This window comes from Delphinapterus leucas, chromosome X (genome assembly GCF_059928025.1).
Source record: "Delphinapterus leucas isolate spDelLeu-1000000601 "Yukka" chromosome X, BTC_Dleu_Yukka2, whole genome shotgun sequence".
Taxonomy (NCBI): Eukaryota; Metazoa; Chordata; class Mammalia; order Artiodactyla; family Monodontidae; genus Delphinapterus; species Delphinapterus leucas.
This window is the reverse complement of record NC_143150.1, coordinates 119,934,017-119,957,035: the sequence shown is the minus strand read 5'-3', so window position 1 is coordinate 119,957,035 and position 23,019 is coordinate 119,934,017. Positions and strand designations below refer to the sequence as shown.

Here is a 23,019-nt window from a genome sequence, read left to right as displayed (position 1 = left end):
CTTTCAAGTAAATGGAGGACTGGCTGCTATGATAGAACTTTTAGCCTATTGATCTGAGGTCAGTCTCTCTTCTGACTTTACTGGGCTTTTCCCAAATCAAATCACAAGAATGGTCTCTTTCAATCACAACAACAATAATAGGTTTAGTAGCAGCAGCTGATTATTATTTGAGCACTTACTATGTGCCGAATACTATGAAGTCTTAACACGGGTAATTTCATTTAACTTCACGAATTATCCCCGCTTTACAGATGAGGAGCTTGAGGCTTAAGACACCAAGTAACTTGCCAAGGTAATGAATGAGGGAGCCGGGACTTAAGCAGGGAGTCCATGTACAGCATTATTAAGCTCTACTGCCAGTAACTCATCAACACCGCTAGGCTTGTGGTTACTGACTCATTAATGGTGCTACTGATCAACACTGAGAAGCTCTTCCCCCTCTGGGCATGTAACATTAGACTCTACTGCTGGCTGAGAGGAGCACAAGCCCTTGGGTTTACGGAAGAAGCATGGCAGCCGCCGCAGTGCTGTAAGCTGCCGTTGGAAATTTCCATGACAACACACTTGGTGGGCCCTGGCATGGTGATGAGCGCAAGCTTCTTTATTCCTTATGAATCCTGAAAAAACAAACTTTCAGTGGCAGCGCCTGCTAGTAACTGGCTTCCTGTGATGTATCTGGAAGAGCTTGAAGAGCTTCACGTGTCTTGAAGATTCACGCTTGTAATGTAATTATACATTTTTGCTAAAGGTCTAAGCTTAAATCTAATAGTACCTCCTCAGTAAAGCCTTTCCTGGCACCTGTCAACTCTAAGTTATTCTTTCCACTCCCCAATTCCTCAGTATTCTGTCTGTAACTCCTTTACGGTTCATTTCTCACTCAGAGCTTACGAGGAAATTTGCTATAAAACGCAGCAAACATTAATTTAAAATTGCAAATAGCTGCACCAGAATGCCAGTTCATGTACCTTTTAGATCCAATGAGAAAATTCTCCTGGAAAAGACTACTTATCTGTGAGAGTTAGAACACAGCTGGCTTCTGATTTTATTTCTCTCTGGTAAAGGGAAAAAGAATGGCCTGGCAGATCTACAGGACAGAGCGTGTGTGCGTTCTGCTTTCTGCTCTTCCCAGGTGTCAGGTGCTGAAGGTTTAAGGCAGGAGTCGTGTGCCTATTTGCCCTCAGTAGCAGTCCCTGTTCAAATAGGCAGTGGGAAGGCCGAGTGGGGCCACTCACATGTGGACGCCTTGCTCATCTGTGTGCAATTTAATTCAGGGACAGACCTCATTTTATAGCAACCTTAACATGTCATCCTAATGTATTGGAAAAGACGAAAAAATGGGATGTGAGTCTGGATTTGGAGCCTAGTATCAGAAAGATTTCCAGTGCTTTGCAGAGTGCTGCATCTGAAAAAGAGAAGCCCAAATTATCTGCTAGGACCCGCAGATTGTTGGGCGAGTCTCATCTGGGCAGAGCAGGCGGCCGGGCAGTGACTGAAGTGTCCAGCAGGGGGCTGGCACTCTCTGCCTATAAGTAGCCCTGTTCCTCTTCAGAGCCTCAGCTCAGCAGAGCTGCAGTTTGCTGGTGAAGCCGGTGACGTGCAAAGCGTTCCTGCCTATAGCATTTCAGGCTTTCTCGGTACAGTGTTTTTCTACCCTCTTTAAACCTTCAGGTTCTAAATATCAGGGAAGACGGGAAATGCCGTGTGAAAATAGCAGGCCAAAAGTTCTTAGTAAACTGCAGCCAGGGAGACTCAGACTAGAATGGAGGTAGAAGGAGTTGGTACAGAGTGGGTTTGAGTCTAAGCCCTTTGGGAGCTGAGTTTTTGTGGGTGTTTTGTTGTTAACTTACTGAATTTAGAGATGTATTACATTGGTCACGTAAAGACCAGAGCAGCGCCAGCGTCAGAATAGTGACAATTTTGAATGCCATAGTCTCTATGTACTCAGAGTATTTTTATTAAAGAAGATAAAGAGCCCAGCATAGATTTTATCATCATCTTCACCAAACTGCAAAGTCAAAAGTTAAGCAACAGCATCTAAGGGCACTTTTTAGGTGGGAAAGAACCTAGAGGATGGCTCTGAATGACTGTTGGCTTCTAAACTTGGACGTGGACCATTTCGTACACTGCAACATCTCTAATCACAGTGTGGATCTCCCCACGAACGACGACTGGTTCCACCCGGGGGTCCTGTATGTCATCCCTGCAATTTACGGGGTCATCATTCTGATAGGCCTCGTTGGCAACATCACCCTGATCAAGATCTTCTGTACCGTGAAGTCCATGCGAAATGTACCGAACCTATTCATCTCCAGCCTGGCTGTGGGAGACCTGCTGCTCCTGGTAACCTGTGCGCCTGTAGATGCCAGCAGGTACCTGGCCGACAGATGGCTGTTTGGCAGGATTGGCTGCAAACTGATCCCTTTTATCCAGCTTACCTCGGTAGGGGTGTCTGTCTTCACACTCACAGCTCTCTCAGCAGACAGGTAAGTCCTGGAGGACAGCGACCTTCTCTCTGAGGGTGGTAGATGCTTCGGTAAATGAGCTACCACATCGGGACAAACAGGGCTGTTTGTGTGCAGGGAAGTTTCACTCAAACTCCCATTCCCTTCCAGGCATGTTTCTGTTCTAGGGACTACTTCTTGAGTTTGACATATTGGTTTCAGAAAGAAAAGTCAGTGGATAGCGGGGGGTGGGGGGTGGGGGGGGCTGAGAAAAAAGATCTCTGAGTATAAGATTGAGGTGCATTTTCTGGAGACAGCTGATTTAGCCTTGCTTCTTCCTAACTTCTCACTCCCTGCAAAATTAATTGACTGGTGAGGAAAAAAAAAAAAATCACACCTAATAGAGTTTAAACCCCAGGTAAATGTTTCTTGGAAGCAATTCAAAGTCTTCAGAGAACAGAAAAGTCCCACTGCATTTCTTCTTCAAATGTTCTTTCAGAAATAACCAAGAGGAGAAAATAAGCAGCATTTCCTTGAAATCCATTCTCTTCAGACAGTTTAACTTTTCTCACAGCTGATGTTGTATTTGGTTCTCTGGAACCGAACAGTTTGTGTGCTGGTTTTTCTAAGTATCTCTTAGGTGAAACCAAGCATTATTTGGATTTTTTCTTTCCTTGAGAAAGCTCCATTCAAGGTTGATTTCAAATTTTAGTATCTTTATTGATGTACTTCCATATACAATACTTTTAGGGTTTTTGTTTTTTGGGCGGGGGGAGGGAGTCCAGTACAGTGTTTTATTCTGGGAAATACACATATTTGTGAACTGCATTTCTTGTGTGAACATATTCCTTAAAAATTCACATTTATTCATTCTTAAACATTCATATTCATTCTTTGAGCATTTATCAGGTGTCTATCACGTAAAAAACACTTGCTTGAAATAACCAGTCAGGAAATACCTGCAGATTGTTCACATAAATTGCTGAGCATGTCTTATGTACTTCTGGGCTCTAGAACTGGACACAGTAATGAATAGGCTTCAGACACATTGTCAACCATATGGTCAAATTAAGAAAAACTGGTGCAAGGAAACAGAGACTATCAATTTTTATTTTAAAATCAACTGTATGTTATGGTGTTAAAGATACAAAGGGATTTGAGAGTGTACTGAGGAAGGCATAGAAGCAGCTCTTGAAAATTTATACTCTGAAGAAAATGTCCCACATTTTAATACATAAGGTGCTGGATTCTCACTTTGTAGAGGAACAAACAGTCCCCAGGTGATCTGGGTTTGTGGAGTAATGGACAAATAAAGAGAGTGTTATCAGTATTTGTAGACATGTGTTTATACTTAGCTGCCTGAAGTACACTGCTCAGCACACACAACTTTTTCAGACTGAAAAATAATAGCCCAGGAACGAGGCTTGCACATGGCGCCCACTAGGCAGGGTTTCTCGGTTCCTGCCACTCACTCTCAGCTCACTCTAACCCTGAACATATGCCCACCAAGGCCTGATGACCACAGGCAGTCTCACTGTTGAGCCAGGGCAGGCAGACTGTGGAGCTGGCAGCAAGTTTGTGGCTGGTTACCAGTGGCCAAGGGCACCTCAGGATGACAGTCATTTTCTTGATGGGATGATGAGATTTTGGTTTCCGGGTTGGTGAGTGCAGTGGTACAGATGGCCTTTCCTGTCTTCCTGGGATGGGGTGGGGAGTGGGGGAGGGGGGAGTGAGGGAGAGGAAAATGAGGGAGTGCAATGGAAAAATACAGCTGCAGGGAACTCTTCTCCGGGGTTTCAAAGCAGACCAAATTCCCCATCAGCAGAAAGGCTCTCTCAAAAGCCAGGCTGCACCATTTGGCAGCTCTGGTGTGTCCTCAGTAAGTTTACAGTTACCGCACATCTTTCCCAAGTTCAGAAATTACTGTAAGCTTCCATATAACTAACTTTCTGTGTTTTGCTAAGGCTTAAAAGAGCTGACCAATTACCTGAATCACAAGTAGTGCCTCTAACCAATTTCAACAAGAATAGGTATTGAGCTAGTTAAAATATACAAGACTGTACTTATCTATGTGTCTCATCTTTAAAAGCTATTGGAGTTTTATAACAACCTCATGAGGTTGGCAGGGCAAATACACACGCGCACGCACACACACACACAATATCTGTATTTTTTTCTTCTCAACAAGGTATAATTATTTACAGTAAACTGAACAAGTGTACAGCTCAATATATTTTCACATATTCTGTATAACAACATAACCACCACCCAGATAGAGATAAAGAACAGTTCCAGCACTCCAAGATTTTCCTTTATGTCCCTTTCCAGTTAATACCCAACCTCATAGAGAGGCAATCACTATTCTGAGTTCAATTACCATGTATTATTTTTGCCAGCTCTTTAATCTCATATACATGGAATCATACTTCTTATGCTTATCCTTATGTCTGGGATAGTCATCCACGTTGGTGCACATAGCAATGGCTTATTCTTTTTAATTGTTGTGTAGTGTTCCATTGTATGAATATACCTCAGTTTATTTATCCATTTTAATACTGACGGACATTGGATTTTTTCCAGTTTGGGGTTGATCATAACCTGCTCTGGGTATTCTTATTCATGCCTGTTGGGGGAACAAAAGTGTTTCTCTTGGGTATATGCCTGGGAGAGGAATTGCTGGATCACAGGGGCAGGTATTTAGTAAATATTGTCAAAGAGTTTTCCAAAGTGGTAGTCTTTATCTGATGGATTGGTCAAAGGGTGAACCAGAAGACCCTCAAAACTGGATGATCATCGCAATCATTGGGGAGCTTAAAAGTATGCAAATTCTTAGCCCCCATCCATCCCTGACCCCTATAGATTGACCAGCAATGCGAGTACTCATCCCAGCCTCCCTTCTGCAGCTTTCTCTCCCCCAGGTGAACTTGAGTCTTTGTTAATATGAAAAGAATAACATTTTTCTAGAAAAGTTTATACTGGGGCACTAAAGGGAGACTTCAAGGCAGTCCCAGAAACCAGAATTCTGTGTTTCACGAAACTGACCAATTGCAGATTTGCATTCAAACCCCTTCACTATTGGTCCCAGCCTCCCCCTCATCCCATGCTATCTTCCCCTCCTTACACACATTGAGATCCTCATACACGGTTGTTACACCAACAAGTTCCTGGCTCTGCTTCCTTGCTTATGCTGAGTCACATCCACTCTCCAGAATCCTTTCTCCTTTCCTAAATAGAAGACTCTTCTCCCCAACCCATGTGATGTATGGAAGTGGAATGGATATCAACAGCCCTGCATTTTAGGCTTCTTTTATTCTGCCATTACTACCCATATAAGGGAGTCAGACCAAGTCTCTTACCTCTCTGACCTTAGTTAAATCATCTGTAAAATAATAGACTTGAGCTAGATTATTTCTAAGGTCCTTCCAAATTTTAAACTCATGATTTTTATCTGTCATCTTGCCCATCACTCAGATTCTGCCTCAAGCCTCCTCCTTAAAGCCTTAAGTTGGACCATTCTAGTCCAGATTTTCTGGCCCTCTTCTAAACATGAGGCTTATACATGAATTATCTCGTGACATCTTTCATCTTGCTGTTTTGACGTATTTCATTCATTTGTCTTATTTTAGTCTCTCGTATATTCATTGCTTTGACTTTTCAAGTAGATTATTAAGAATGTAGAAGGCAGAGATTGCTTATATATTATATCTTACAGTGCCTCAGATGGTTTCTTGTACCTAATGGGTGATCAAAAAATATTGATTAGGGCTTCCGTGGGGGTGCAGTGGTTAAGAATCTGCCTGCTAATGCAGGGGACATGGGTTTGAGCCCTGGTCCAGGAAGATCCCACATGCCGTGGAGCAACTAAGACTGTGCACCACAACTACTGAGCCTGCGCTCTAGAGCCTGCTCACCACAACTAGAGAGAGCCCGCGCGCAGCAACGAGGACCCAAAGCAGCCAAAACTAAATAAGTAAATTTATTTAAAAAAAAAATATATATATATATATATATATTGATTAGGGGCTTCCCTGGTGGCGCAGTGGTTAAGAATCCTCCTGCCGATGCAGGGGACACAAGTTCGATCCCTGGTCTGGGAAGATCCCACATGCCGTGGAGCAACTAAGCCCATGCGCCACAACTACTGAGCCCGCGTGCTGCAACTACTGAAGCCCACGCTGTAGAGCCTGTGCTCCACAACAAGAGAAGCCACCGCAATGAGAAGCCCACACACCACAACGAAGAGTAGCCCCCGCTCGCCGCAACTGGAGAAAGCCTGTGCGTAGCAATGAAGACCCAACGCAGCCAAAAATAAAATTTAAAAAATTTTTAAAATAAAGTTAAAAATAAATAAATAAATATTGACTAATTAAAAGTATGGTTAATCATCTGAAAGCATACTCTTAAAAAATATATCACACAGTCACCTGCTTCTTCTCTGTTCCTCTCTATTAAGCTCTCATTATTTGGGCAAATGAGAGAAAATCTATTCTTTGTGAGTCAGTAAATAGATTTGGGGGATGAGATGGGTTGATGGATGGATAGATGGAAAGAGGTGGATGGATAGGAGGATGGGTGGTTGGATGAGTGGATGGGCAGATGGATGGAGAGATAGTGAATGTTTGGGATGGATGGATATTTTTTTTACATACTGGTCTTTGCTACTAGATGCCCATCTCTATGCTAGGTGCCTCAGTATTATATAAGTGGAATTTAAGACCTAACAGGAAAAGGGTAAGGAGAGTTTGCGTTTTCTTTTCCAGTATAAAAGCAAAGAATAAAGGTGGATTTAATGTTAATAGCATTTATATTACATGCCCAAGTTATCTTGTGTCTGCTGCAGTATTATTACTCAGTATTATTTCTGCTAGAATGGGGCTGACAGAATAAATCCTATGGCCAGATGTGCTCCACTGTAAAGTGATCCTTCTTGGATTCCATAGAAAAGACTTTTCCTAAGTTTTCCCCTCCCTTGTGATTTGGAATGTGTAAAGAAACAGGAAAGTATTACATTAATGCAACCTTCCTGAAGTACAGATTCTTTGAATTCACTGCAAGGAATTTATGAGATAATGTAGTTTTCAGCCTTTCCTGACATTTAGAGCTGCATGGTCCAACATGGGAGCCACTAACTACATGTGGTTATTTAAATTTAGATTTAATTTATTATTATTATTATTATTTTGACTACGCCACACAGCTTGTGGGATCTCAGTTCCCTGACCAGGGATTGAACCTGGGCCACAGCAGTGAAAGCCCGGAATCCTAACCACTAGGCCACCAGGGAACGCCCAAGATTTAATTTAAATAAAACTAAAAATTCAGTTCCTTAGTCAAACCAGCCACATGTCAAGTGCTCAGTGCCACATGTGATTCTACTGGACAGCACAGACAGCACAGATACAGAACATTTCCATAATTGCAGAAAGTTCTGTTGGACAACGCAGAAGAAAGTTTGTTCTGTGCCTTGGCGTCCAAATCTCTTTCCCAGGGTCCATGTTAGCTGCTTTCGTTCATTGAGGGTATCAGGAATCCCTCAGGCAAATAACGAATGCCTCCCAGCTGCATGGGCTCTTCCTGTCTGTAAAATATCTTCTATTGGAAGATGCTCAAAGATGAAGAGAGAAGAATACAGGCAACCAATGCAATCACCAGTCACAGGCTTGGGGAATTTAGGCATCCCACTGATGAAGTTTTGAGACTTTCTGAAGAATACCCATGGGGTTCACTTTCCAGTCTGCGCTATGAACTTCTGTCTGATCCTTCCATTCTCTTTTGCCAGGCCCTCTTCCATCTACCAGTCTATCTTTTTACCTTCTTATCTCAAAATTCACCAGAGCAAACACTGCTCTAGGTAAACTCTTATCGCCTCCCATACATGCTGCCTGACTTCTCCCCTCTTTTACTTCACTTGCCCCTCCCTGATGACTGAGCTATTCCCTCCATCTATCCAAATGCTACCAATCTTTCAAGGCACAGTTCAAGCCCTTCTCTTCCATGAAGATTCCCCGACCCTTTGGCTTTCATTGATATTTTCCCCTTTCCTAAGATGCTTTTGCCTGTACTGTTCTTTAAATATCAAATTTATCCTACCTTGTATTACTAGGTCCTTTTTATAGATGTGTTTTCTACTTCCTTCATTATATGAGACGCTCCATGGGGTCTGTGCCTGCTACAACGCCCAGGCCCACCTTACATCTAGTAAGAGGACAATAACTACAGCGTGGTTGATGTTTAAGCAGCGACAAGATGATAAAGTGTAGCAGCTACAAGTAGAAGTCATTCTCAAGTTCATACCCTTATACATGGTGTTCTGAGACTCAATTTCCAACATTGGGGGAAGGAGTTCCCCACACATCCAACAAGCAATTCTCAGAACACCAGCTAGGTGTCTGAGAATTCAACTCAATTCTGACACTATTAACCCAGAGGTAGCGTCGGATTTCACAGGTTGAGGGCTCAGTCCTACTAGACTTGCACCACCCGCCACTCCCACTTCAGATGCCAGTCACAAACCTGTGCTTCTGACCATCTGGCTAAAAATCAGAGGTCCCCATGACCCCCTGTCCTCAGGTTCTATTAATTTGCTAGAGTGACTCACAGAACTCAGGAAAGCATGTTGCTTATTAAATCACTGGTTTATTGTAAAAGGGTACAATACTTTTATCCTCAGGAACTGCCTGGTGGAAGAGATGCATAGGGCAAGATACAAGGAAAGGGAGCTTCCTGGCCCTCTCCAGGTGCCACTCTCCCTGCATCTCCATGTGTTCACCAACCCAGAAGCTCCCTGAACCTTGTCCTTTTGGGTTTTTATGGAGGCTTCCTTACGAAGTCATGATTGATTAAACCACTGGCCACTGACAACTGATTCAACCTCCAGCCACATCCCCCTCCCCAGAGGTCTGGGGCTGGGACTTTAAGTCCCAGCCCTCTAATCAGGAGTTTAATCACTTGGTGACCAGCCCCCAACCTTAACTCCTTTCCCGAAGTCATTAACATAACAAAAGACACCTTTATCACTCTCAACACACTTAGGAAATTCCAAGGGTTTTAAGAGTGTGAGCCAGGGACTGGACAAGACCAAATGTATATGAGAAATATGTATTTGGTCATCTGAATGACCAAATATATATTTCTTATAAATCACAATATCTCACCTTGTTTGACACAGAGACCAAAAGAGGTGATGGAATTTGGCCTCGTCACAACAAATTCAGAGTAGAGTCACACTAGAACCCCGCTTTCCTCATTCCAAGTCCCAATTCCTTCAGGGAAACTGAAAACTTTTCTTCAGAAACCATCAAAACAAAGTTTGATTCCATTTCCCTTCTCTGGGCAGTGGGAGCTACTGATCCTGAACTCTACTGTTCTGTGGAAAGATGCCCTGAGTGATTCCAAGTTAGCCCTCTTCTGAGGGGATAACCCCAGTCATTCCAAAGCTCCTCTACTGTTCTAGAGCCCAGCTTCACTGATCCCAAGGAGACTGGCCATTTGTCACAAGGGAGGACAATTTAATCTCTCGTAAAGCAACTTTCCCAGGAAGTCTCTCTGTTGAAGGAGTTTACATGAATCACCAGTCCATAACTTCTCTAGGGTATGATTTTTGTGAAGCATATGCTGCCTCTCCAGAGGGAAACTCAGCTCCTGTCTCCCCGTGGGGCGGGATCTGTCACAGCTGCTGGCCGGCTCTGGGAGTGCTCAGAGGGCAGGCGCAATGGGAGGGGGGGTTCCCAGCAAGACTCTTTGAGTTGGAGTGCCATGGAGACAAGGGCAGCAAAGAAGTCTGACCTTGTCTCTCACACATTGTCTTTTAAAGTGGTAGACTTTTATGTGATTAATGATCATTTCTGGCGACTTAAAATGCATGGAGGCGAGACAGGTCACATGCTTAATCATGAAACGTAGAGCATAGACTGAAAGGACTCCCTGGTGAGGTGTTTTTGAACTGTGCTTCTCAATACCATCCTTTGAAAATAGACTAAATTTGCATTTTTGCACTTGTAAATCCTCCTAGTGTGTGGGGTTTGCATAAATTCTCTCTTAATTAAAACACATGTTTTGCAGAATAAAAGAAAAAATTTTTTCTTCATTCCTTTTTCTACTTCCCTGTAATAGATCAAGGGATCTTTTTTATTACAGCCATCTTTGAAATTCTGGTTATTAAGTATTGGATTAGTATCTGATATTTGCTGCTACATGAAATGATTTGATTTCCCTAGGAACCCCTAAGAGGCTGCAGGTTCATTTTACACATTAAATGTCACCTTCTGTAGGAGGCCTTTGTTGGCCACTGAGACTAAAGTAATGACCAACGCTATTCTATCATCCAGTTTCTTCTTTCAGGTTGATTGAGGTGTAACTTACACAGTAAACTTTTAGTCGTGCATTTCTATGAATTTTGACAATCTTCCACAGTCATGTAACCACCACCAGCACAATCAAGATATAGAACATCCCATCAGCCCCCCGAATTCTCTCATGTCCCTCTGTAGTCTATCCTCTTCTTCCACCCAGGAGGGAATTTTTTTTTCCACATCCAAACTTTCTTTAGTTTATAACCTCCATTACACACTAAGTTGTTCTTACAGAAAATAAAGCTCCTAGAAAAAGCAAAAGAAAAGAAAGAAAGAAAGAAAGAAAATAAATCTCCTGGCAGCCACTGATCTTTTCCAAAATATATGAATGACATCATACAGTGTGTAGTTGTTTGAGTCTGGCTTCTTTCAACTCATGTTGTTGCATGTATCAGTAGTCCCTTCCTTTCTATTGCTGAGTCCATTGCATGGCTAGGCCACAGTTCGTTTATGCATTCTTCAGTTAACGGGTATTGGGGTTGTTTTCAGCTTTGGATGATGATGAATCAAGCTGTCATAGACATTCGCGTACAGTTTTTGTATGGATGTATGTCTCCATTTCTCTTGGATAAATATCATCCGCTATAATCTTTTTGAGAATTTTTTTGTTCATTTGTTTGTTTACTTGCTTACTCTCTGTCTCCTACCACTAGAATATAAGCTCAAAAAAAAAAAGAGAGAGAGGCTATGGCATTCATTAGCATATTCACTGACACTAGGGCAGTCCCTAACCTGTAGTAGGTGCTTGATAAGTGTGTATTGAACACATGAATAGATGGATACATGAAGGAAGGAATAAAAGAATGAATGAATTCTGGTAGGTTCTACTATCCATGTTGCTGCAAATCTTACTTTTTAATGGCTGAGTAGTATTCCATTGTGTGTGTGTGTGTGTGTGTGTGTGTGTGTGTGTGTGTGTGTGTATATATATATATATATATATATATATATATATACCACATCTTCTTTATCCATCCATTGATGGACACTTGGGTTGCTTTCATATCTTAGCAATTATAAATAATGCTGCTGTGAAAATTGGGGTGCATGTTTCTTTTCAAATTAGTTTTTTGGTTTTTTTGGATATATGCTCAGGAGTGGAATTAATAGGTCATATGGTAGTTCTATTTTTAGTTTTTTGAGAAACCTCCGTACTGTTTTCTACATTGGCTGCACCAATTTACATTCCCACCAACAGTGCAGGAGGCTTCCCTTTCCTCCACACCCTCGCCAGCATTTGTTATTTGTGTTCTTTTTGATTACAGTCCTTCTGACAGATGTGAGGTGATATCTCATTATGGTTTTGATTTGCATTTCCCTAATGCTTAAGGATGTTGAGCATCTTTTCATGTACCTGTTGGGTGATATGTTTTTCTATAGAGAAATTAGAAAGATACCTCAGTCTTCTCGCATGGTTGATTCAAATTGACTTATTATTAATGAGAGGTTAGAAAAGTTTCTTTCAGCTTCATAACTCATTATTGGTAATGTCATATAAGTGTTTAAGATTATTATCAAATGTTTAAGATCATCTGAGAAAGACACTATCAAGTTTCTTTCCTATACGGGCTGTAAAATTTCACAGCATTTCACGTTTTCTTGTGCCTTGAGTAATCTTAAATACTCATTTAATTGATGACGCCCATTAACCAATTTGCCATGGATGTCTTTGCATTATGAATTTTAAGTTACCTTCGTCAATGTTGGTATTTTGTGGGTATGCATGACATGAGTGACTTCCCACAAATGTATTTGCTATTTGTAACTTGGCTATAGGTTTCTGCCCTATAAACACAGACACTCTGATAACCTCAATTTTGCTGATATATTTGGTTTTTTTTTTAAATTAATTAATTAAATTTTTTTGCTTCATTGGGTCTTCATTGCTGCGCGCGGGCTTTCTCCAGTTGCGGCGAGCGGGGGCTACTCTTCATTGTGGTGCACCGGCTTCTCACTGTGGTGGCTTCTCTTGTTGCAGAGCATGGACTCTAGGTGCATGGGCTTCAGTAGTTGTGGCACGCGGGCTCAGTAGTTGTGGCTCACAGGCTCTAGAGCGCAGGCTCAGTAGTTGTGGCACATGGGCTTAGTTGCTCCATGGCAAGTGTGATCTTCTCAGACCAGGGATGGAACCCAGGTCTCCTGCATTGGCAGGCAGATACTTAACCACTGTGCCACCAGGGAAGTCCCTATATTTGGGTTTAAATCTACCATTTTATTTGGTTTTTGTTGGTCTCACCTGTTTCATAATCCTTTTTCCCTCCCATCTTGCTTTCTTTTCAATTAATTAAACATTTAAATTATTCTATCCTCCCCCCACCTCCTGGCATGAATTTGTTAATTATACAAACTCAATATTCTTTTAGGGGCTACTCTAGTGTTTACAACATGTATCCTTGACTTATTAAAATTTACTATAAATTAGAACTTTCCTACTTCCCAGACAAGGGTAATAGGACACTTTAACTTCATTCTAATTTCCTCCTGCCTTTTTTTTTGGTTATTGTTGTTCTATATTTCAACTCTATCCATATTTTAAACCCCACAAGACATTATGTTAATTGCTTTTACATACTTACATTTACTCACATATTTACCTTTAGATTTATTCCTGTATTCACCTTTTCTCGCTCTCCACTCCTTCCTGCATCTCTGTGACATCATCTGAGATTATTTCACTTCTGCCCAAAGAACGTCCTTAAGTATTTCACTTAGTGTAAGTCTAATGGGGATACATTTTATGGTTTCATTTGTCTGAAAATGTCTTTATTTAATGTCATTTGGAGAGGATAGAATTCTAGGCTGGCTGTTCTTGTCTTCCCCACTTTGAAGTTGCTATTCATTGTCCTCTGACTTCTGCTATGAAGTCAGATGTCAGTTTCATTGTAGCTCCTTTAAAATTATTGATTTTTTTCTCTTTGACTCATTTTAAGATGTTTCTCTTTATCTTTGGTTTTCAACAGCATTACTATGTTGCACTTAGGTGTGGTTTTCTTTGTATTTTTCCTACTTGAGATTCATAGCTTTTTTAAAACCTGTGGCTTGATGATTTTAGCCACATTTGGAAAGTTCTCAACCATAACAACTTCAAAGATTGTTTCTGCCCCATTCTCTTTTTGCTCTCCTTCTTTATGCTGTCTACATGTAAATAGAATAACTGCAGGTTAACTTAAAGCTTTTCAAATTTTTTTCCCCTTTTGGTTGTTTTTGCTTTTATTGATGCAGGCGATTTCATACTTCAGTCAGGCCTCTGTGACTGGGAACTATTTTAAACACAATTTCAGTTCACCATTTTGCCCATACATTTCTATTACCTTTTCTGTGTTTCCATCCTTCTGTCTCACTGTACTTCACTCTGGCCATTTTCAGCTCAAAAATTCTCTCCAGCTGTGTCTAGTCTGCTTCTGAAACTTCCATTTAATTCTTAATTTCAGTTACTGTATATTGCAATTCTAGAATTTCCATTTGATTCCATCTTGTCGCCTAATTTCTTGAATTAGTCCCAATATATTGTAAAATCCCTCTTTGGTAACTCTAACTTGTGGAACCTCTATAAATCTGTTTCTATTATATATTTCTTCTCTTGTTTTTCGACCATTTTGTTTTCTCTCCCAGTATATGAGGAAATTTTTGTTTGACAACTTGATTTTGTATATGAAGAAGTGTAGATAATTTGGGGCTCTGGATAGTATTATCTTCCAGAAAAGATTAGCTTTTGCTTCTTGTGGGCAGGTAGGAGGTGGCGGTGTATCTGACCTTGTCAGGGATTGAATAGATTGGAGGCTCGGCTTGGTCTTTGTGAGAACTGGTCTATTTCTGGTTCAGTGCTACTACTAGGATGTACCTCTTTGGGCATCTCAACTGTAAGCCTGGGGTGTTTACCCTGGCTTCTCTCCTTTGTGGGCCCTGAACTCCATTTATTATTCCCCTTCATCCTGAAACTGCTAGAAGCTCTTCTCAGCTCTCAGTTTCTCTTGGTGCTGCTTGAAATTTGGTAAATGCCTTAAGGGGAAAATGATGCTGAATAATAGCTTCATCTCTTTGCACTTCCTTTCTCTCCAGGATTTTGGCCCCTCGAATCCTTACTGCCTTGTTATTTCTCTGATGTTTTCAAAGGGATTTTCTAGCTTTTCATTTCTGGAGAGTTGGTCAGCAACAAGCTAGGTTGCCATTATCAGAAGTGGAAAATCCTGTACCACCTCTCTTAAAGACCTGATCTGCTGCCCACCAAGCTATCCACATCCCAGTTCCTCTAAAGAGGAGTCCAGAACTACCTAGTCAGACCTTTGAGATCAGCATTCAGAGAGATCAGAGAGATCAGCATCAGCATTTAATTGCTCAAATTAAATCAGCAATTTAGATGCAGAGAAATGAGCTCTGGCTAACCTCAAAGTGAGTAAGTCAGGAATCTCAGCTGAGGCCTGCGGCAGTGGACACTGCCAAGTATTATAGGTACATCAAAGCCTCTGGGATCTTTCAACTAGGCCAGGTCTCTTAGCCCCAATAAGCAGGAGCTAGAGCTGACATTTAGTTATGCAGTGATTGATAAAAGCTGCAATTTTGTGGGAAGCACAGCGCCAAAATGTTGCTAAGATACACTTCTTTAAACTTCAGTTCTTTATTACTTTTTCTTTTTTTGTATTGTACCCAGACTAATTGGTCAGTGGTGATAGCTAAAGGTTACATAGGAAAGAAATAGGGGGAAAATGTGAAATGCGGCACATAAAGAAATTTATTTCCAGTGTGAGAAGAATTTACTGTGACAATAGATAATAGGTCCATGTGACTCACTTATTTCTATGCTGTCTACATATAAATAGAATAACTACAGGTCAACTTTAAGCTTTTCAGGGTTTCTTTATTCTCTTTGGTGGTGCTTGTTTTTATTGTCAGGCAATTTAATACCAGGGTCAGGCCTCTGTTATGAGAAATACTTTAAACATAATTTTAAAACAGTATAAAATTATGTAAAAACAAAATTACAGTAGTTTATCCGTGAGAACATATGGGAAATGCTTATTTATTTTAACATAAATGGTGGACAGAACAGATTGTTAAGAATTTCATTATTATCTTTTCCCTCTCCACTTTAAATGATTGGAAACATCACAGAAGAGCAGAAAAATCAGAATTTGGCATCTTTTCTTTCCTAGATTGTCAACAGAGGTGAAATTGAAGGTTAAAATAATGGCTTCAGGAATACATATATATACTACAAGATGAAGATAATTGTGGTCAGTATTTAGTTTTAAGCATTCTTCACTTGTGCTTTAAAAAGCCTGCAAATCCGAAGTGCTGTAGACAAATATAAGTGACTTGGGGATCCAGAGACGGAGGTTCTACTCTTGGTTTTCAGCTAACCGGCTGTGGGAACTCTGTGGGCACAAGTTTCCTCTTCTTTAAGTTAAGGAAATGGGACTTGAGGATGCCTAAGTTTTATATTCCATAGTTATATGTAAAGCAGGTTTATAATCAAACATATTCTCATATGTCTGTACCATGATGACAGCAGGGCATATACCGACCTAGCATCATTTGTTCTGAGTGTTCCACGAAGGAGAATATACATGTGTGAGTATCATTCTCTTGTTCTTTAAGGACTTTACCTGGATGTATCTCAGTCCCTCGACTGGGACTTTTATATCCATAGTGCCAAGGAGAGCCTGAGATACCAAATTAGTATTTAAATGTGCTGACAGATTGACTAAGTATCCTGAGCCATGAGTGTTTAACACTGGAAGACCAGTGCCAGAGGTTAGTGGCCTGTAGTCTTCACTATCACAAATTAATAAGCCTAACGGGCGGTTCAGTGTGAAATGCAAGACGGGCTTTCCTCTGTCTAAAGAAGGAACCAACAGCTCCAGTGTGGACAGGCAGAGAGCAACAGAAACGTGAGCCCTGGTCACACATTCAGTGCACATAGGCCAGGGACCGGGGAACCTTTTCCGTAAAGGGCCGTATAGTGGATATTTTTGGTTTTGTGGGCCATGAGGTCCCTGTTGCAACCCCTCAACTCTGCCGTTATAGCGCAAAAGCAGCCATAGACATGATGTCAGCAAACGGTCATGGCTGAATTTCAGTAAAACCTTATTTATGGACACTGAAATGGGAATTTCGTGTAATTTTCACATGTTGTGAAGTATTCTTCTTCTTTTGATTTTTTTCCCCCAACCATAAAAAATGTCAAAACCACTCAGCTTGTGGGCCATATGAAAACAGGCAGAAGGCCAGGTTTGGCCAGCTGGCCTTAGGTTGGTGTCCCTGATATGCAGGCGTGTACACACTTGCTGAGGTGGTCATTTAGCAGAGAGAGTTTCCTATTTAGATGGAGTGGGACCTAAGGGGATCCATGACCCCTGTCCACTTAGCCAGGACAGACTTCCTAGGGAAGATCATAAAGACAGATCATACAGCTGTGTGATGCTTTACGGTATGAGGCACCATCATATCAGGCACATTAGCTTTTGGATCATCAAAAAATTGAGAGTCAAGCCAACGTTTTTAAGCCACGTGTCTTTTCCAGCATGCCTGGGTCCTCTGTGACACTAACAGTTGTTTAAATAAAGAAAATGAGAGTTTTAAACCCAGACTTAGCTGGGTTCCAGCTCCCATAGGAGGGAGCATCTTTTCATTATGCGCTCATGTAAGCAAGTCACCTTAAAATTGCTAAAAAGGGAAATTGTGCTCAGGGAGAATCATTTCTTCAGTACCCCCAGGGATTCTTCTGGGCTTGATATGGTTAGAGAAATAGGATGTGTTTGGGTCACAGGAGATCTCTTGGGAAAAGCCTAATAAAATGGTGTCCAGACTGATCTGGGCTAAGTGGACTTGAGAGGAGGATTTGGCTAGGAGCGTAGCAGCGGAGGAGTGGGTTATTTTGAGCATTGTGAACCCATTTCCTTACCTGCAAGTAAGACAATACAGGCCAGACAAATTGGGTGCACAGTTCTAGATTTTTAATTTTAATTATATATTTGTTCAATAAGCAAAATAGGCATAAAATGAACAAGACATAGACCCAACACTTAAGAAACTCATAGTCCTGTGACCCAGGGTGCATGAGCCTTTTTAATTTCCAGGATGGAATAAGAGAAAATGTCACTGAGTGTCCAGGGCTTATGCTTCTCTTGACCTCTTCTGTACCTAGTACAGGACCGTGCAAAAGTAGGTGCTGAAGATATGCTTTTGATTATTAAAAGTGCTAGTTTTTGAGGAGTGGGGATGCTTCACTTCATTTAGACGGGACGTGTTGCGCTGGAGCTAATCCTAGGAGGGATCTGTGAAGGCAGGGGCATTGTCCTCTAGTGATCACCAGGGCTCCTCAGAGCTAAATGGACATGGTGCCCAGAGAGGCCAGCTGGTATCTGCAGAGCGCCGCCTGCTGGCTAGAGGAGTCATGGGCATCTTGAGGCAGAAATGCTTAGGCTATAGACTCTAAAAAAGATCTCAAATTGTATGCTCTGGATTCTGTCCAAAAGACAAAGGAAAGTTGGAAAGAAATATATCAAAACATCACATGTAAGACTTATGGATGATTTTCTTCTTCTTTTTTTTTTTTTTAAGAATTCTCTGTCTAAATTTCTACAATGAACTGTTAACACTTCTATATTAAATTTTTTAACTGAAAAAAGTTGTTCAAATTAACTAACTGCCTCTAGACCACCTTCCTTGACATTGTCTTTGCTGAATCAAAGCAAACTTTTCCAATTGGTTCTTAGGATACCCCCAAAATTTCATGGTGACAGACTTACAAACTCTTTTTCCCTCCCTCCCTCCCTCTTCCTTCTTTCCTTTCTTCCTTCCCTCTTCCTTCCTTCCTTCCTTCCTTCCTTCTATTATGTTTTGGAGGTTCACATTTAATAGAGCACTTTTCATAGTAAGGATAAATTCAAAAGCATTGAATTTTGTTGAAGAGATGTCTGAGTTTGAGCTCTGATTCTTCTAATTGTCAACTGTGTGACTTTGGGCAAATTATAAGCCAGTTTTCTGATTTGTAAAAAGGGATAAGGGTATTTACTTTTCATATTTCACAGGACTGTTGTAATTTTTGTCATGGTGAAATGAAATAATGTGTTGACTTCTTTATGAAATGTTAGAATTCCCAGTCAAAAAAGTGAGTGTACCATTAGCATGATTGTTGTTTCTGTTCATAAGGGAGCTAAGAGAGTGTGGTTGAAATCTCACCTGATTGATGTTCTAGTGGACAGTCACTTGAGAAGTGTTGGGTGCTGTACCAGGCACACAATAAGTGCTAATAAGTTTTGGTTAAATAAAAATTGAAAAAGAAAACGAAACTGAGACAGCCTGCTTATACAGAAATAGCTAATTATGGAAGTGGGAGTAGAACACGGGGCTCCCAGTCTCCCTCCAGTCCCTCTCTCTCCCTGTCTTGGGCTCCTTCACCACTAGCGTTTACCTCCGTGATGCTGGCAGGATCAGCCTTCTGGGCCAGGAGACCTGATAAGCTACAAAGTTGGGTCACCATATCTCCACGTATAAAACCTCTCACAAAAGGTTATTTAGATATAGTGCTTTTAAATTTTTATAATTAGCCACAATGACTCATATGCCATGATGGTATTTTTGAGCTTTAATGATTCTTATTTTGAAATAAAAAAAAAGATAATGTATTTTACTGAGATAATTTAGAAACTTAGAAATTCTTTTTTTTTTTTTTTGCCGTACGCGGGCCTCTCATCGTTGTGGCCTCTCCTGTTGCGGAGCACAGGCTCCGGACGCGCAGACTCAGCGGCCATGGCTCACGGGCCCAGCCGCTCCACGGCATGTGGGATCTTCCCGGACTGGGGCACGAACCCATGTCTCCCGCATCGGCAGGCGGACTCTCAACCACTGCGCCACCAGGGAAGCCCAGAAATTCTATTTTTATCCCCAATAATTTGAAGTATATTTAAAAACTGAAATTGTCTCATTTTCTGTATATGTTTGATAACCTAACTGGACCAGGGGAAGAACTGACATACTGGATGCGGTTGGTGGACCCCAGAGGTCACTTACAGACCTGGGCTTCCTGTGTTTCTCTGACCGAGGGTGATCCTGGCCAAGGGAAGGTGTGCGGCAGGCCGGAGTGCCCTGAATTAATACTGCAGGACAATTCTCGACCAAAGAGGGATGGGAGTCGGTGGGTAGACACCCCAGCCTCCTCAGCCCTTGGTGGCAAGTTCTGGAATGTGCTCACCACAGTCTCTCAGGGGGTCCCCAACTGGCCTGTGCTCCAGTTGCCCCGTGTGGTACCCTATATTGCCTTTCATCCGCTCCCTGTGCCACTTCCCCACTCCCTCCCTGTGCTTCCGGAGAGCCCCTCCCAAATAAACTACATGCACCTAAATCCTTGTCTCAGGGTCTGTTTGGGGGTGAATGACAATTTATATAGACAGTTAATTACCCAGAGTCTACTATACCCTCCACGCTAGAGCATGGGTGATTTTTTTTCTGTCTTTGTGATTTTTTTCCCGATTCTCTGTGTATCTTCTATGCCACGCAGTAGAGTAAATGCAGGCCGCGTAACTATAATTTGAGATGGGATTTATAAACGTTCTTCAAATTTCTTGGCTCATAAATTGCTGAGGGCTTCCCCGGTGGTGCAGTGGTTGGCAGTCCGCCTGCCGGTGCGGGGGACACGGGTTCGTGCCCCGGTCCGGGAAGATCCCACATGCCGCGGAGCGGCTGGGCCCATGAGCCATGGCTGCTGAGCCTGTGCGTCCGGAGCCTGTGCTCCGCGACGGGAGAGGCCGCGGCAGTGGGAGGCCCGCGTACCGCAGGAAAAGAAAAAATAAATAAATAAATAAATTGCTGAAAAATTCTAACAAGTTATAAATATATGTTCCTCTCTCCGTAACATTTTTGAGGAATGGCCTTCGAACAACTTGTGCCAGGATGTTTGCACACCTACTGAAATTTAACTGGGTTACTGCTTTCCTTTGTCGTTTTAAACATACCCTCTGGCAACTGTAATATTTCATCCTGTTTATACCCCTTCTGATGGGCTCCTTACAGGATTAGCACTGAGCTTTGGAATTAGATCATCCTGCTGAAACCCAGTTTGGGCCCAAGGGTCAATAGTTGCTCAACTCTTTCTGCCAAAGCACCATCAGATGTCCAACAGTTGCCTGTGTTTGTCTTCCCATTTTATACCTCAGCTTCTACATCCCTCAGAGCCCTACACTTCTGAAACCTTCCCCATGTCATTGGCTCTTTCTCTAGCCTCCTTCCAGCCTTTGGTTTTTAGTCCTTCCCTGATGCCTTTTTACCTCTGCTCCAGTGTCTCACTGAGATGGCCTCTTTAAGCCCTGCGAGTTCTGAATATATGAAAGAGTCCAGACCTCACTCTTGGCCTCAGGCCACAGAGAACTTCAGGGTGTATATATGGGGGTGAAAATGCAGGAGATTAGGTATAACAGACTCAAGGAGGAAGAATAAAAATTTTGTGTCTGTCTAGAAAGACACTACTTTCCCCATGGCTGCAGCAGGCAGGGAAGAGACACTCTGATCCTTTCTTTGGTTTTCTTCCTTAGTTCCAATACCAGTAAAGGGGAGCAGAATTTGCCCCAAAATGTGCCTCATTGGCATAAGGATAATTTTCGGCTTTTTTTTTTTTATTCTTTAAGAAAATAGCACAGGAACTTCCCTGGTGGCGCAATGGTTGAGAATCCTCCTGCCAATGCAGGGGACATGGGTTCAAGCCCTGGTCCGGGAAGATCCCACATGCCACGGAGCAACTAAGCCCGGGTGCCACAACTACTGAGCCTGCGCTCTAGAGCCCGCGAGCCACAACTACTGAGCCCACGTGCCACAGCTACTGAAGCCCATGCGCCTAGAGCCCATGCTCTGCTACAAGAGAAGCCACTGCAATGAGAAGCCCACGCACCGCAACAAAGAGTAGCCCCTGCTCGCCTCAACTAGAGAAAGCCTGCGTGCAGCAATGAAGACCCAACACAGCCAAAATTAAATAAATAAATAAATTTTTAAAAAGAAAATAGCACATATAGGAGAAGCTCTAAAAACTGAGTAGAAGTTACCCTGTTATAGGAAACATTTACATTTATAAGGGAAATCTCCATTTGTAAGGGTGTCTCCCTTTTGGTACCAGGAAAAAGAGGATGACTGTAAATCTCTAGAAACTTATCAATGTAGAAGGCATGGACTGAAATCTGTAGAATGAGCTTATACTTTACTGTTCTTTGCCTGGTAACCTCCTAGGACTGGCTCCCCCACCCACTTCTTTTTCTTTTTTTTTTTTTTGCGGTACGCGGGCCTCTCACTGCTGCGGCCTCTCCCGTTGCGGAGCACAGGCTCCGGACGCGCAGGCCCAGCGGCCATGGCTCACGGGCCCAGCCGCTCCGCGGCATACGGGATCCTCCCGGACCAGGGCACGAACCCGTGTTCCCCGCATCGGCAGGCGGACTCTCAACCACTGCGCCACCAGGGAAGCCCTCACCCACTTCTTTGGCCTTTAGCTGAAGATGGTATTTAAGGTGATGGCTCGGGTCTTTTCAGGGAGTTACTCAGTTTTCCTGGGTCTCTCCCATGTTGTCAAGGAGGTATACACGTTATTAAACTTCTGTTTGTTTTTCTCCTGTTAAGCTGCCTTTTATTGTATGGGGTCTTAGTCAAGAACCTAGAAGGGTAGAGGGAAAATGATTTTTCTTCCCCTACATTAGAAAGCCCAGGTTGCCTGGTCAACCACAGGACCATCATTATAGGAAGCAGTAGGGCCTGGTGGTAGAGGCTTAGGGGAGAGCCTGCATGGGCTCAAATCTTGTTTCCACTGCTTAGCACTGATGGCCGTGGAAAGCGTACTTCACATCATTTCCCTCATCTGTAAAAGAGCAATAATACTAGTACCTGCCACATATTATTTTACTACTAGAACTGTTGTGAGGATAAAAGGCAACATTTTAAACAAAATTCATAGCTTAGTTACCTGATCCACAGGAAGTCTCCAGTAAGTTTTAGCTATTATTATTGTTGTTTTTAACAGAATCAATCTAATTGAAACCCAGGTACAAAATGGTCTTGTTCCTCCGCAATCTGTTACAAGAAAGAATCCCCACATGATAGTTACAGAGTAAGCCTTTGAAGAAAGTAAATATTTAGAAGTCTAACTGCCTGCATCCATTGTACCCCAAATGTCTCTTCCATCTGCTGGATGGAGGAATAAACAAAAATACCTTGATTGGGAAACAGAGCCTTCCTTACATAATCAGAGGTAG

At 42.2% G+C, this 23,019-nt stretch overlaps 1 protein-coding gene across 1 annotated transcript in view; it reads left to right on the top strand.

Annotated features, from left to right (window-relative positions):
* Positions 1-1,580: 1,580 nt before the first annotated feature.
* GRPR (gastrin releasing peptide receptor) overlaps positions 1,581-23,019 on the top strand; it is a 38,162-nt gene continuing 16,723 nt past the window's right edge. The window contains exon 1 of the mRNA XM_022562655.2: positions 1,581-2,483. Coding sequence (XP_022418363.1) covers positions 2,071-2,483 — 413 coding nt within the window. The 5' untranslated portion in view covers positions 1,581-2,070. The remainder of the gene's footprint in view (positions 2,484-23,019) is intronic.